General features: G+C 44.1%; 1 protein-coding gene across 3 annotated transcripts in view; it reads right to left on the bottom strand.

Moving 5' to 3' along the window:
• Positions 1–8,043: 8,043 nt before the first annotated feature.
• LOC144114365 (uncharacterized) overlaps positions 8,044–16,084 on the bottom strand; it is a 28,700-nt gene continuing 20,659 nt past the window's right edge. For all 3 annotated transcript variants that reach the window (XM_077648043.1, XM_077648044.1, XM_077648045.1), the window contains exons 7-9: positions 12,654–12,935; positions 11,057–11,211; positions 8,044–9,225 (exon numbers count right to left, since the gene is read on the bottom strand). In XM_077648043.1, coding sequence (XP_077504169.1) covers positions 8,697–9,225; positions 11,057–11,211; positions 12,654–12,935 — 966 coding nt within the window. In that variant the 3' untranslated portion in view covers positions 8,044–8,696. The remainder of the gene's footprint in view (positions 9,226–11,056; positions 11,212–12,653; positions 12,936–16,084) is intronic.

Below are 16,084 nucleotides of genomic sequence, written 5' to 3'. Positions count from 1 at the left end.
CAACCACGCAGCGGCAGCCAAAGAATCTAGTAACGTTGGCGGCAGCAACGTTTAAACTACTGTAGTTACAACCGCTGCAATCACAAGGACAGCTGCGGTGCGTTGTGGCGTGCCGGCGTACCCTCTGGGCACGAAAAGGAGGCAGGTTTTGTCGTTAAAGGGTGCCTCCTCCTCCAGCGCGCACGCAAAGTCGGTCAAGGGTGGCTCCTTTTCACTTCGTAACGACACCAACAGGCGTGGAAAGTCGCGAGTGTGGTCACGTGGTGCAGTTTCCCTCGCGAAATTTTGACTTTCAAGTCGCCACGCGACCGTAAAGAGCGGCCGTAATGACCATTAATTTTTCACTTTATTTTGCAACGAGGACAATGAGACTCGAATAGCGAACATCGGGGACGTGGTAAAGATTCGTGTGCGTGCTGATTCGTAGCCGCCTGTATGGTTTAAAGTCCCTTCATGAGCGTTTCTAGTATGGTTGAGCCAAGCAGCACCGCAGGCGTCTCCATGCGGCGAGTTTGCGACATTGGTGAAAGGGCAACTTCCTCGCCGCCAATTTGTGCGCAGCCTGGAACTGACCTGCCCATACCATCCCCGTGCGTGAAAACACTGCGATGAACTTGGTGAAATTCTCTCGTCGATGCCGCGCTCTGTAAACTTTCTGTGCGTATGAAGGATGCTACGCGTGCCAACGTTTGGTCATGATGACCGCGGTAACTGCATGTGGAATTTTCTCTGGTCAGCGCCGTCACCGTAGATGTACCATAATTTCCAAGCTCTCGCTGCCGGCAACTGAAGCCACGAATGTTATCCCGATTTTTCACCACCATGGGGTAGGGGTCGTGGTATCGCCACCGCAGTCCATTCTTTGCCCTTTTAAAAGGCGTTGTGTCTTGTGCATTCTTCTCTTCGTCCCTCGTTTTGCGCGGTTGCAATATGCACTCCCCCATCCTTTGTCCCACAGGAGTGCTAAAAGTCTGGAGGTTATTCAATGATATAATCTCATCTGTGTCAACCTTCGATTTCATTATTTAATAAAAGTGCTAGATCCCTCACATATCTCAATAGTGAACTTTTGGTTAATCTCTGCTTCAGGTATGCCCCTTAAATTTATACACCAGTTTCAGATGCCAATTCTGCACATGCTGAAATGTGGGTAGCGAAACTGAAAAACAAAAGGAACCAGACGCTATAAGCATGTAACTATCAAATTAATTTATTTGGAAAAGACAAGAATTACACGGCAAAAAAATTGCACTCATGCTATGGTTGAAAACTTGAGAGAAAAAAGCGTAAACGAAGCCTGTAAGGCATAGATTGCTGGCTTATATGCAAACATCTTGTGTGCTTCTTTGTTTTGTATGCCTCAGCTATCTTCCTGGTCTCCATTTGTTTTCTTCTTCTATTGCATTATTACAACTGTGTACTACAACTCGCCCAATTTTCTGTTCTTGCCAATTCAGCATTCTATAAAGACTAAACATGCACACTGAATGTGTTCTGCATCAACTACATCTTCGTGTGGCACGTATTCGATGGTTTCTGTGCAAAAATCAGACAGGTGAACATGCTATCATGCCTAGTCTGAAGTACACTGGGGGCACCATGCAAGCGCAGGCTGGGTCACTGTCTGCAATTTGCCACTGTGTATCTACAGGTGCAGTTGCTAATAGCGAGGTGGAGTTGCAGTGGCACATTTACAGGAATCACCCTGCATTGTTTAGAGGCTTTAGAACATAGAAAACAAATTTTTTATCCTTACAGTGCACATGTGCATAAGAAAACGTGTTCACTGTGAAACACTTTTAACCAAAAAAAGAAAAACTAGCAAATAGGTTTGTCATGGGTGGAATTTTTGTACATTTAGGGCATGATAACTTCACTTGGGGATATAATATAGCCCTTAAAAGCACTCCAGTCCTGTCATTAAGCATTTGAAAACAAAAACAAAAAACCCAATCACAACTTTTGCCATCATGAGGTTCGAGGTCAACAGTGAGGAATCTTATTTTTGTACTTGCTGGAGCAGACGTAGCTGCCCATTTGTATTTTTTGTAAATGTCTGTGTAAAGTGGCCCCAGATGTACCACATCAAGGGCAGGCATACTTTAACATACATCAGCTGCATCTGCTCATCAACTTCGTGTGGTCTTGCAATTCTGCACGTGAAGTCAACTCAGAATCACAGCATCTTACTATGTAGACATCACTGTAACAAAGCGGTTTTCTTGATGCACCGCTGTGACTCTCAGTCAATGAGAAGTGGTAACATTAGTGGTTGACCTGCTCATTGTGGGTTGTTGGGGTTGAGTGCCTGGCAGATGGGTCAGAAGTGTGCCAGCCCATCGACCACCAGCTGCATTTGCCAGAGCACACTTTGACAAAATGCTCTTTGAAAGAGCGCACTTTGTTCTCAGCATCCATTGCAGAGTGCCAGGTGCAATTTGCTTTGGCTGAAAATGGTCATAACAGATGATAATATAATTACTTTTGTGCTGGAATGACCGAGGTTTCACCTTGATTACGAGACTATTTTGTCACAAATCAGAAAAATGATACAAGTACTTATGCAAGTACACTTGTGTCAGCAGTGCTTCCATATGCTTCCAATACTTCCAATACTGTCAGCAGTGCTTCCAACACTGCTTAGTTTTTTTTTTTTCCCCACGAAATTGTAACTTGGTCACCACAATGCTTTCTCCAAATGAGCTCACAAAAGCTGCATGTCAGTTCAGTTTTTAAAAGGTTTTAATTACTATGGTAGCTTGCCACAGAAAAGACGTGTCAAACAATGAATGCAGGAATTTGTAGAAGCCGCACACAATCACATGTACAACTTAAAATTAACGAATTTTGCATTCAAAAGCTAGATGTAGGCTACACAGTTGTAGAGGAGGGCTCCAAAATAACTTTTATCACTTTGGGTTCTTTAACATTTATAAACATTTCTGCATTTCACCTCCATTCAGCCATGGAGGAAAACATCGCGGCGATAGCCTGGAGTGCATATCACCTAGCGCATGGCTTCTAGCTAAATGCATGTGGTTTGCTTGAAGTGTATGCAGTGGTTTTCAGAGTTTGGGAAGAAAATTGCATTGTAACACTACTTTTCAGTGATTGAAAGTGCTTGCGTACACTTCAAAGCTGTAGATCAGAAAGAAACATACACAATTCTGCAGGCTTCCTTCATCAGCAACTGCTTGTGTAATGTCGACACTGGAAAATCAGGTAAGCAGTTAATGACAGACATGGGAGTGCCACTGTTTTTCCTAATTGACATCTGAAACAAAAATATTTGTCAGTATTGATTCTGAATAAAAGGTTGTTCACTGGTCATATCACTGGCTGCACAAATGAAGCATTTCACATAAAAGCAAGACTTGTGAGCACGTATCATGTAGATTGATGAAGTTTCAGAAATTTTACAACCTTTTTACCTCCAATGCACAACAATGAACCTGTGAGTGGCCTAGTGGGCACAATTCAATTCCAAACCTAATTTTCCATTCATTCTTGCACAAACCAACACTGCATACACCTAAGGTGTTTGCAATTTATTGAGACAAAAGATAATCACAGAAAGACAATTCACATTCCAACACAGGTGTGTTGAAATGCAACTCTGCAAAGGCCTGTTTTTTGCACAGTTTGTGACTGTGAGATGCGAGTGGATTGGTGTGAAAAAGTTAGTCACGTAAAGTGAAATATTTATGGTATTCCTGCATGCTTTCTTATTTTTACAATGATAACCTGGAATAAAAATGGTGCTTGAACGATAATTGCATTGTAGTACCATAGGATAAGCCAGTCACAATGTGGGGTAAAATTTATGCACATGGAAAAAGGCCCAGAAAATTGAAAACATGCCAAGAGCTATATTGGTAAGGTCGATTTTCTTGCTTTCCATCTACAGAAGGAAAATATTTGGGAAGTCTTCGGCGCTGACAGTGGGAAAGAAGTGTTTAGTACAAACATGATAAGGAATACACAATATAAACCAGGAAAAAAAAAGGCAACATTAGAGAAGGATTGGAAGTGTTAAAAAAAAAATCTTCAGATTCCCTAGCTATTCAGTTGAAACTAGTACTCATGAAGTTCTTTTGTCATCTGACAGTACAGTTTGAATGGCTAATATCAATGCTGTATATAAACATGTTGGTCTGGCTAATGCTCGAGTAGCGGATAGCAGAATTCTGCAGAGTATCATAATTCTGTTTGCTTTGATATAAGCAATTCCTCACTCTAGCAATACTCCAGAAAATTGCCGCTGCTGCTGTATAAATTTCTTACTTGCAGCTGGTTCTAATCTTATTTCCAGTAATTAACCTGTTTCACTAAGCCCTATACATGGGACCTTTCACTGAGGGTAAATTTTCAGGTGACGTACTTGCTTACTAAATTATGGTATGGTAGTGACGCGCCGGCTATGATGCCGTAGTGGAGGGCTCGGGATTAATTTTGACCACATGGGTTTCTTTAATGTGCATTGACATATCACAGTACATGGGAGCCTTGTATTTCACTTCCATCAAAACACAGCCGTCACAGCCTAGTTCGAACCCACATACTCGGGCTCAGCAACTTGCCACCATAACCACCGAGCTACCGCAAACTAAAACCTAGAGCTAGAACTTGGCATTGTTCCTCACCAGTTCTTTTGCCCTGCATGCCAGAAGTTTATTTAACCACCTCCCTCTTAATCCTGCGAGCCAGTAGAGAGTCTCAGCATAATTTTTGTTATTCTCACCCATCATATTCCATTCTGTCCAAGATTGAAAGTTGCGAACTTCATTATCATGCATCATCCAAAAATATATCTTTAGCCTCTCATCACTTCTGAATAGCCCATGATAATTTGTGTACACTCTAATTATGGCCAGGCAACAGCAGAGAAATTTCGATATTGTTCTGAGCAGCCTGGTAGCAGACTTGTTAACAGTGTACCCAATAGTGCTGTTGAAAATTGCCTGTTGGAAACTGGTAAAATCTTGCGATACAACCATTTATCAGTTCAGCTGCCACATGTATGCTTCACTCACTTCTAACAGCATGTTATTTCAGTCACTTCACTCACTTCCAACGTGTGAACAGTTCCTGCATGTCATCTGCAGTTACAAGATCATTGGCACTGTTCTGAGCAGCTTACAAAACAGTACGATAGCAAGGCGGGCGAGTTGGCGATACATATTTGAAAAATTCTCCTCTCTTCGGAAACAGCATGAAAAAAAAAAAAGTGCCAAAATGTGACACATGCCTAGGCATTCAACAAAGTCTTCACATTATTTATACATTTCCTAATGTAAGTAAGCATGCAGACAGTAGCAAGAAGATGATATTATTGTGAATTTCACTGCACATACCAGGTAGCTAGTGCAGCACACCTTTTCAGTGACATCAATGATATTGTCAGCGTTTATATGTACCGGCATGCCATGCCAAGTTAATACCATTGCAGTAGATCACAAAGGAGCTTCCCTACTAAATCTACAGCGTATTTGCCTTGAAAGGTGTAAATTATTGCAAGGGCTTATTTGACAAGCCTCAGCATACATCAGGCTTTCATGTGCTCATTTTTTTTAAATTCTGTTACGTGAGCTGTTCAGAGCGTCACCACGGTACAGTGATCACGGTACAAAATTTTCCAATGGTATAACACAATAGTTGTGTGAAAATGGCTAAAGCAGCACTTATAAGCGTTAGCAGCGACATTAATTGGGTCAGTAAGGATTTCAAACCTGAATCGTCACAAACTCATCTCTCTCCTAGCAGCTGTAGTGCAGTGCAGTGTCACAGCAAACACCTCATTCAGTCTAGAGTCTGCAAGAATACAAGGTTTCAGTAATGCTCATTTGATCTTATCAAAACTGCACTTAAGTGCCACTGATATTTCATGGTCTCGGAACGATTTTAGCATGCTTCAGAGCATTTACATTAACTGCAAGTGCTGATATGCAGCATTACTTAACATCTTTATCTTGCGCGATTTCTAAAATTTTGGTTTTGAGTACTGGCTGCATTCACAAAAGCTCAAGCAATGCAGCTCACATGGATGCACACAAACTTCAGAGGCTCCAAACTTCTGAAGTCTGATATTGCTACTATCCTGGAAACATGCCGCATAGTGAGAGGCAATATTTTGCGAATTCCTGCCAGCACTGATTTTGTCAGCTTCATGGACAATCAATTCAGCCTCTGTAATAAGCTCAACCTCTGTTCAGTCTCCGACGCATTGTATGTAGACCTCAAGTGGTCATGGACAAGGACTAACGAGTGAAAATTGCACTAAACAAATGATATAATTCCATGGTTCACTGCTGTAGCCTACAACTGAAGTGTTAAAGCAGCAGCTGGTCATTTTTTTTTTCACCCATTTTCTTGAACAACTCCCATTCACCATCTTTAAACTGCAAGTGTGGAGTCCCTATAAGGCACCCTGTTCGATTGCACAAATGACGACTGTTGTGAAACTGAAGAGAGCAAGCAACAGCAGCTGGCATGTGACACCACTAACTTTCCTTCTGCAATCTCCATAGACCTCCTTCAGTTTCCCTTCCACAAGTCCAGCCACCTGTCACGCCACTTATTCTCCCTACTGCAGTTTCCTTGCATCCAACCGACGCCCTACCCGACTTCTGTCCTCCTCACTTACCATTGCCATGGCAGCATTCTTGAAGAATGGGGCACAAACTTACCGGATTCTGATGAAGGTCCATGTTACCATTAAAACCTAGATGCAGACAATATCAGCAGAATGAACTTGCCCTTGTCTAGTGGATCACTCTCTCCACTTTTGGATTAACTTCAACATGCTGACAAGCAAACTGGGCAAATGGCCCAGTTTTACTATCTATTAAGAATGCCACCATAATCCTGACCATCTTCAAAGTAGCAAGAAGATATATAAAGTGCAGTAGCTTCTTATTTTCTTTAGCACCCTGTTTTTACTCTCTTCTTAGTAGCTGTCAACAGTGAGAATTTATCAGTAGGGAATGTCTCAGTATATAGACAAAGAATATTTGCATGCAGCATGAGTCCTAGCAGTAACTTTTTAATTGCTGTCAAGAAAACAAAAAGTCAACCAACAGCGACTTCAGTCTTTCAGCTTGCATTCAAATCCATTGAATGTGTTGAAGACTGCAACCACAGCTTTGCTGAAGTTTATTTTCGGAGAAACTACACTGCTATAAAGAGTGATAAGTGCTCACTGCAAACAGCAGTGCATGCCACTTGACAGAGAGTAAGAGTTTGATGGCCTTACAGTGCCCATTTTCTATGGCCTCCTCTGTGATCTGCAGGCCATGTTTAAGGCCCCTAACTTTCCGTGGCGGAAGATTTTAAATTCCGCGAAATGAAAACAAAGAACCTGCAATAGTCCACCGGAAGGCTCCCGTACGTTAATGCTAGAGGCCTTTAGCACAGCAGCTGCTTTGCCCCTGTTTTGTGCTGCACAGTTCTACACCCATCTGCCCTCTTTTTCCTTTCCCTACTGCTCATGGCTCTTTTACTGCCTCTTTTTTTATCTCAACAGCCCGTGCCACACTCTTTCCACATTCGTAGAAACTATTTATCACCAGTGCATGCTGCACATTTCACCTGGATGGCCAAAGGTTGTTGAGCAGTTGGCTTTTCCTCGTAGCTCATGAGGCTGGTGGCCGACCTCGCTGTGAACCAAGGAACACCGAAAAAATATCCCCGCTATATTTGTAGCTTAGTTTAGAATATGACTCGAAGTGCTTACTGAGGCAGATGATTTAATAAAAAAAAAGTTATATTTGTGTAAATGCAGTAATGTCGCTTTCAAATGGAGTCAGTATTGTGACCCTTCCCATAAAAGCTCGTTGCTGACAGAGCAGCACCTGCTGATATGCTAGCTGACTTGATCAGATGGGGGAGCAAGCATATGTCAAGGCGTCAGCGGGAGTTTGTTACCAGTTTCTGTCGTTCACAAATACAAAGTCATAAAAAAAGTAATGTTACTGCTAACACACAATTACGAAAACAAATGCTAAAATCTGCGATTTTTCAGAGAAGCGCAAGAAACTAGGGACCTAAGCCATGTTATTATGCATTTTATTGTGCACTCCTCCTACCTAAAGCACTTAAACTGAGACCACATGCTATTTGCAGAGACATTTGCAGAGACATTTGCATATGCATAGGCACCAGTAGCTGGCATTCTAAGAAAAGCTGCACATGTCCTGGGGTGCACCTTGGATGTACCAGCATGGTGTCAGGAGAGTGTCCACAATCATTCCATAGCCAAAACACCCACTCAGATGAGCAACACCAGTGGTGTTGGTCCAATGAAGTCAACGACAGCTGAACAGGGTCTCGCATCTCACTCACTGATAATAAAATAAGCAGTCTCAGAGACAGTCTCACTGTATTAGAACAAAAAAGCCTTTGTTGCCACTATATGTATTACCTATACCATCAGTTCACTGACAAAACAAGCAGGCACACGCACACACTTCACTTATCAGCACGCTCAAGGTGCATACACAAGTAGCAGTGCACCTAACAGGACCAAACTGCCAAGTTCATCAACGGCAGTCGGCATGAGTTGAACATGTGCACGAACAGGCATAGTGACGACACTGCACGCCTATACATAGTCTTCTCTGTGCAGCTTACTTAAAACATTTCATGACTACTGGCAATGTGGCAACAAAGGCTAAGGAGCAAAACCTGTGCAGTTGGCCTCACTGCACCTCCATGGTAGACTCTATGCGCACGAGGCAGACTTCCTTGCCTTCCTCCATGGCAGTCTTGAGATCCTTGACCAGTGCCACTGCACGCTCATATGACCCCGCTGGCAGCTTCAGCATACATGCTGCTAACTGCTGCACAAGTGTTCCAGTCTCTGTGATCCTGTGCTTTTCGAATGGTGAAGTCTTAGCCACTGAACTTTCTTCTGCCTCTTCTTCTCCACTAGCGTCTGTAGACGACTGCTGCTGAGCCTTGGACTCTGATGCAAAAAGATGGCAGGCACTTTTGTAATACTCGCGTGTCCAGCGCTGAGCCACGCCTTCCTCAAAGTAAAGTGGCAGGCCACAGCGGAGCCTTTCAAAAAAGATGTGCCGGCAGGGCAGCATGTAGGATGTGGAATCCCAGCAGTTGCATGAGCTGCATGAGCTCACATAGGCCTCATCTGACTCCTCCATAGAGTGTGCTGCCTGCATCTGGTGCAGCACCCGCTTGAAGGCATACGGTGTGAGGAAAGCCATGTACCTGCACCCAAGAAAACTGTCTAAGTGAGTGTGAGGCAGCTTCAGTCATCAGGCAGCTACAATGGCTGTGGCTAATAAACGACATAGTTCCGTCGGGTCAGAAGGCTCTGCCCCCAGTGGTGGGGCCGGTGGAGCAGCGCCGACTTTCCAGCGTGCAAAAAGTGATGAGAGGATTGGAAAAAGCACAAAGACGCTGAAACTCAAATTTTTACTACAGATAACTCTGGTTCTACCAAGAGCATCAAAAAAATTCTTGCTGGAGGACATTCGTGAAGCGGCGTCCTTTAACATTCACAAGCATACCTCAACTTTATTAGAGCCCCTTTCAAAGCACACTTAAACTGGTCATTGTAAAATACGCACGATACGTGCCATAGCGACAGATGCTGTGAATTACACCTGGCATAAACAGGTGATGTATGGCAACAAGCAAATTAAAGATCACAGTGAAATCAGAATTCTGATGACACCTTTTGATGGTTTTCGCTACTTGATTGCATCAGAATGCCAGAGACTGCTGACTTTGGTAAAACATGACTACGGGAGCAACAATTCTTTTTCAATGTCCGTAATGGTTTAGTTTTGCAGCCCTAGTATGCAGCAACAGCACCATAAATTATTTGATAACATGGCAACAGTTTGATGAACACCTCTAAAACTGTCGAATAGAATTCAGCAGACCTTTCAAGAGTCTGTAGTAAAAAGAAGGCCATAGACTAGATGGCTACAGTCAACTCCCGATGATTCATTCATTGAAATCGAAGGGGACCAAAAGTTTCTCCAAATCATGCGCAGTTAAAATTAAGAAAAGCCTTTTTGACAATGGTTTCACTTTAATGGGGGCAACGGCAGCTTGGCCAAAGAGTGCCATGGCTAACATGTTTTTGGTCTGTATAAGATGGGCTTAAAGACCAATTTTCCCGCGCATTTCACTGCAGAGAAGCCAAACACCAGGCAAGGAGAAAGCTGGTACCCACCGGAAAGGTCGTGGATATCTGGTGGTACTGGGAATCGAACCCTGCTCCTCGTGCGTGTGAGGCGGATGCTATGGCCTTTCTAATACACTGTGGACACTCGCCTAAGCCCAAGATGCTGCCCCCGTAGGTTCAGCTTTCCTGCGATGGCGTTTCCCCTGTAGTTGCCCTCTCTACTCTAGCAAGGGAAGGCGCATGCACTACTGCAGCACCAGCACCATGGATAGCGTGACTGTTGTGGGTGCAAGGGAAATTGGTTTCTCCGGCTTTGGCATCAGCAAGTCATGGCATGTTTTGTTTTGGCATGAATGTTTTAGCATGGCTCTGTTTTTTACCAGCAGCATGAAGCCTTATGGAAGCATATCCCACAAGCTCATCCCGTCTGGCCTCGAAGAGTCTCCCCTGCTCTAGAGTGGGCGAACACTCACTCGTAACCCTTGCTGGTGAATAGGACATCCAAGATTCCTTAGGATATTTTGTTGTTAGTCGGTGTTATTGCTGTAACAGCAGTAAATGCCTTTTTGTTTTTTGTGTCAGCATGTGTTGTTCCCTTGTTTCAAGAGCACGGCTTGCCGTGGTTAGGCTATGCGCTGCTTCGCTTGCAATCATGGGGTGTGGTCGGCGGTTTGCACTGTCAGCCACGAATAAGCAAGGAAAATGCATTTAATTCCCTTTTAAAGCCCCACAACACTTAATGCTGACGGGACCACAGCATCACTTCAAATAAACAGAAGTTAAAATTAAGCAGGCTCAAATTAACAAGAGTCCACTGTATTGAGTCAACAAGCAACAACACAGCCCTTGCAACAGGGGTAGAACTCTTGAGCAGGAAGTACTTGAAAGTATATCTGCACATACCTGCGCTCATCTTCAGTCATGTTGGGGGGTGCTGCAATCTTCAAGATGGTCTGCATGGCTCGCTGGTCACGCTCAATGCGTAAGTGAGTTGCAAAGCATTTGAGGGCATGAAATAGCTGGTCTAGTGTCTCATGCTTGCCAACAATGTGCGCCACCTGTGCAAGCAAAAGAGGCAATGTTTTACAGGAAATCGGCTTATGATCAGCAATTGAGCTGAAATGGTAGCACGGAACGGAGGCAGCTGCAACGATGACATAGTATGTTATCATGCTTACAGTATAGTGACAAAGGCCTGGCCTCATTAAAGTTTGCACACCTAATGTAAGCAGGTATATATTGAAGTGCCTTTAAATAGCACAGGGACAGCTAACTCAGTCACTTTTCATCATCTTCTTTAATGGCCCCAACAAAATTGAGAAGTAGTGACCATCAGAACGTCTTGGTGTTTTGCACTTTAGCACGTGCAAAAGATGAGCTGAACTGCCAAAGCTTGTTACCAATGGTCATATAGCAGGTTAACCTCAGCAGGTAAGTTTTCATTTTGAAACTCGAGCAAAGTGTAGTCACTAGACAGTCACTTCCGAATGACTGTTAAAACCTTGAATTAAGGTAAATTGCTGGAAGCTGCCTTTAAAAATTGGATCAGAATCACTACACGGAGGCCTAAGGCAGAGCATGTAATAATCCAGAAGAATGTACACTTCATTATAAAAACAAAGGACTGCTTTTTTTTTAATCATGGGGTTTATTAATTACAAGGCTGCAACTTTTATTGCCGATGACTGAGAGGAAGGAAGAGTTAAACACCACCCTGGTGTACGTAAAGTGCTCAGGCAACTAACATCTTGCAACTTCAATTAGATGATGGTCATACCTTACCATGCTAACCATGCTAACTGGCACATCAAGGCCTAGAACACCTCTCAATATGACCATTCTTCATAGAGCTCCAGATTAATCTAGACCACCAGAGGTTCTTTAACCCCCTAGAAGACTTGGACAAGCCAGGCTCATCATAAGCCGACTGTCATGTCTGGCTAATGAGTTCCAGCTTGTCGTGTGTTTTCTGGCACTCTGTGCTCGATTCAAGGCGATGACGGCTTGTCCAAAGCATGGTTTTGGTTTGCCAACAGATGGCAGCATAGGTACGAAGTGACCATTTTGGTACCATTCTCGAAAAAAAAACGTATCTGTTAAGGGGGTTAACATGCGCCCACAGCGTACAGCACACAGGTGTGTCTGCATTTCGCCAGCATCAAAATGCTGCCACCGCAGCCAGGATTTTACCCTGCAACCTTGGGATCAGCAACCGATCACAACAGCCACTGAGCCACCACAGCAAGGCTCTAATCAACGAGATTTTGCCGTATTAATTTCTGTTGAAAGCTAATTCATAATGAAGTCCACTGAAGTAAGTATCTGTAGATAAAAAAAAAAGCTTATGATTGAATAAAGCTAAGCCATTGGATAAAATGCAGCGATTCTAAAATCTATAGTTTTCCACGTAGACAGTTGTTGATCCTTCCTGTAGCCATATAACTGAGAATAATGGGAATCCTCATTATACCTGTCTTTTCAGTAAGCCTGTCAGACTCACCTTCTGGTTGACCGACTCAAGACGGTTGTTAGTGCGGTTGCCTAGTGTGGGCGCCTCCTGCAAGCCCTGCACCCATTGGGACCGAATTTCATGCCAGTGGGCCACAAAGTATGCCAGCACACTAGCTGAGCATGTCCGCTCCAGTCGCTGGAAAAGTTCATGGTAGGCCTCGTCGTCTCGAGCGTGGCACATGGCCTGTAGAGTCTCCACCACACTTGCCTTCTCGTCCCGGCTAAGGGCCATCTTCTCTGCAGTCATCTGACGCCTGAAGGCCCGTAGCACCTGCAGCAGAATGCATTTCGTTGCTATGCTCATTGACTAACTATACACACACAATTCCAGTTCACCATCATCACTACAATAGTCGGCCTAATAATGTCCACAGCAGGAAGAAGGCTCTCCCAATGATGCCCAATTACAGTAAAACTGTGCAGATACGTTCTCATTCATACGCTCAAAATTGTAGGCATTAAAAATGTCTCATAGAGTTCCACTAGTTTTCTCCCGGTTAATATGTTCCAAGCGATCTCTCAGCTACTATGTTTAAAATTTCGAAAAATTCTGGTAGTATAATATGTTTAGTGAACAACCGCACATATGCAAACATTCAAGTGGGCTGAACTTGGGGTCACACGACATAAGGGATGAAATAGCACTGCAGCCAGCCGCTATATTGGCTTCTCTGCGGTGCCTAGGTACAAAGGGGCGAAACACACACACACACACAACACACACACACACACACACACGCACGCACGCACGCGCGCGCACACACACACACACACACACACACACACACACACACACACACACACACACACAAACTGCGCTAATGTAACAGCAGGCCGTACCTGCAGGAACACAACGCAGCGGCTTTTCCGCAGTGTCTAATGGCAAGTGGCGAAACTTCTGATAGTTACAATGGTGTGCCGCTGTAATTATCCGTTGTGATTGCCATTGTGTGATAATTACAATGAGAGGGCTGGGATGCAGCATGAAAGGAAAAAACACTGAGACAGCCAAGGCAGCAATTGGGGCTAGTTGGTTGAACATTTTTTTCCTGTGCACCCCGTTTTTTTCGTCCAATTCCTAGTGTAGAGTGTTATTTGATCAAAACTGAGACAGACAGACGCTGCGATGGCTTCCCCACAGTGCAGAGGTGCTAGGGGGCGAAGTATTAAATAAAAAAAGATGACGAGAAAGAGATCTCGGCTACTTTCACCATTTCTGTCGTTGGACCGGATGTGTTGCTATGTTCCTTCCGCGCTTAAGACATAAAAAACGCGGACTGATTTCTGTGAGCACTAGGAAAGGAACTAATCTTGGGCCAAGAAATGCAAATCGACATTTTTATGAGGTGAAACTGTCAACAAATGCCTTCGTAGCTCATTCAAGTTTTATCTTTCAAAATATGGCGGTTTGGATAATATGCTTTCCCAGATAACGCATCACCCCTGCATTTACTTTAAAAATGATTAAACAAGGTTTTACTGCACCAGATGCGATCACCATATCCCTGCAAATTTCCTGATCTCATCTTCGCATCTGACTCTCTGCCGTCCACTGCTACATTTTCCTTCTCTCTGTTTCCCACCTTATGTGTGCTCTTTCAAGCTCCAGTGAAAATTTCCCAGTAAGTGCATTCAGAATTTCGTTAAGGGTGTCTTTAGGACACCTTTTGCTGCATTGTATGCAATGTAGCGAAGGACGATGCAAAGCGAGGCTGCACAACATTACCGTTTTAAAAAAAGCAATGATAGATCAAGTGCGAAATCATTAAAGTATCTGCCATACATGACAATGGCAGAGTGCATCAGAGACCCATCTACAGCAGAATCTCGGTGATACGAACTCGGTTGATACGAATTTCATGATGATACGAATTCGTAAAATTCCCACGCCGGAGTGCATTGTGCACAACATGCGGATTTCCGGATGTTTCGAACTCTCTCCCGCGCCACATCGGATGATACAAACAAGCGAGCCGCGACCGCACCCTCGAGCATTAAGCGCTGCACTCACATCGGCGAAATCACGATTTAATCATGCAGTATGCACTGCGAGCAGTGAGCGGCGGTGCGCTGCCCTCACATCGCCGAGATAGCAATCGCCAACCGTGCGGTACGCACTGTCAGCAGTGAGCGGTGGTGTGCGGCCCTCACATCGCCGAAGCCTGCTAATTGTGCGGCACGCGCCGTGAGCAGTCAGAGGCGGTGCACGCAGCCCTCACATCGCTGAAATCCGGTAATCGTGCGGTACGCACCGCAAACAGTGAGAGGCAGTGCGTGCCCCTCACCCCGCCGAAATTCGCTAATCGTGCGGTACGCACCTTGAGTAGCATGACCGCACGGCCGTGAATAAATCCTGTCAGCCGTAAACAGATCTGCGTGCATGCATTTTCTATGATTCTGCATATGAATTTTGCTCATTTGGATGACACAAAATTTCGGACGATACGAATTTTCTCGCGGCCCCATGAGATTTGTATCACCGAGATTCTACTATAAGCCTCAGTGACAAGGAGAAGCAATGTGTATATCATACCCAGCGTCCTGCATGATCACCACAATGTGGGGTCTTTAAATACATTCACCTTTGGTGAAGTTTACAGTTGTTAGTATAACCTCGTGTTTCATGTTTTTCTTTTTGTGTTGTCGTGCCCTTCTGGCTGTTACAGAGGTTCTTAGAACATTACAGAAACATTAACAGGTGAATTTCAGCTCATACTTAATGCAATGGAACTTATTTGCTCAGCTTGACTTGGTCATGTTGGCCCAGCTAGTGCCGCAGGCTACACATTAAGCCAACATACTCAAGCAAGCATGACAAAATATGCAAGTCATTATTATGCCATGTAAAGTAGTCCACGTGAACACCAATGAAGGTATCATATTTCAGAATACAGAGCCATAATCAAAATTCAGAGCATCCTTTTAAATCTGATGTTTTTGTTCAAACACTCTCAAGACCCTTGCACATGTGTATCTTGTTTAAGGTGGACACTATGGGCTCAGTACGTCTCACAAGCTGCTGCTCCCTTTCTCCCATTTTCTACAACTCTACCTTTACACAATATGCTTAGCCCACTAGTGCCACAAAAGAGTCCTACCATCTTAAATTCTTCCATTTAAGTAATCTAGCTATTGAATTAAAAAGTCTTTACAGTGTGCTATTGCTGAAAAAAGTCAGCAAGATGTACATTCGGGGGCAAAAGTGGTATACTCCACGCAGCGGGAGAAGAAGCAATGGAATACTGCATCGTAACTTTATCTACAGGCGACATCTGGGATCGAGACAGCCAGTAGGAGCCCTTTATTATCTGCAGGCATGTCGCTTGACTCGTCTCAATGTTTCGTGCTTCAGCTCGCCAAAATACCGAGCAGCACCGCAGCAGTAGCAATCTGATGGCCCTCTTCATTTTGTGTCTTCTT

Source organism: Amblyomma americanum, chromosome 1, assembly GCF_052857255.1.
Source record: "Amblyomma americanum isolate KBUSLIRL-KWMA chromosome 1, ASM5285725v1, whole genome shotgun sequence".
NCBI classification, from domain to species: Eukaryota; Metazoa; Arthropoda; class Arachnida; order Ixodida; family Ixodidae; genus Amblyomma; species Amblyomma americanum.
This window is presented reverse-complemented; position numbering and strand designations above follow the sequence as displayed.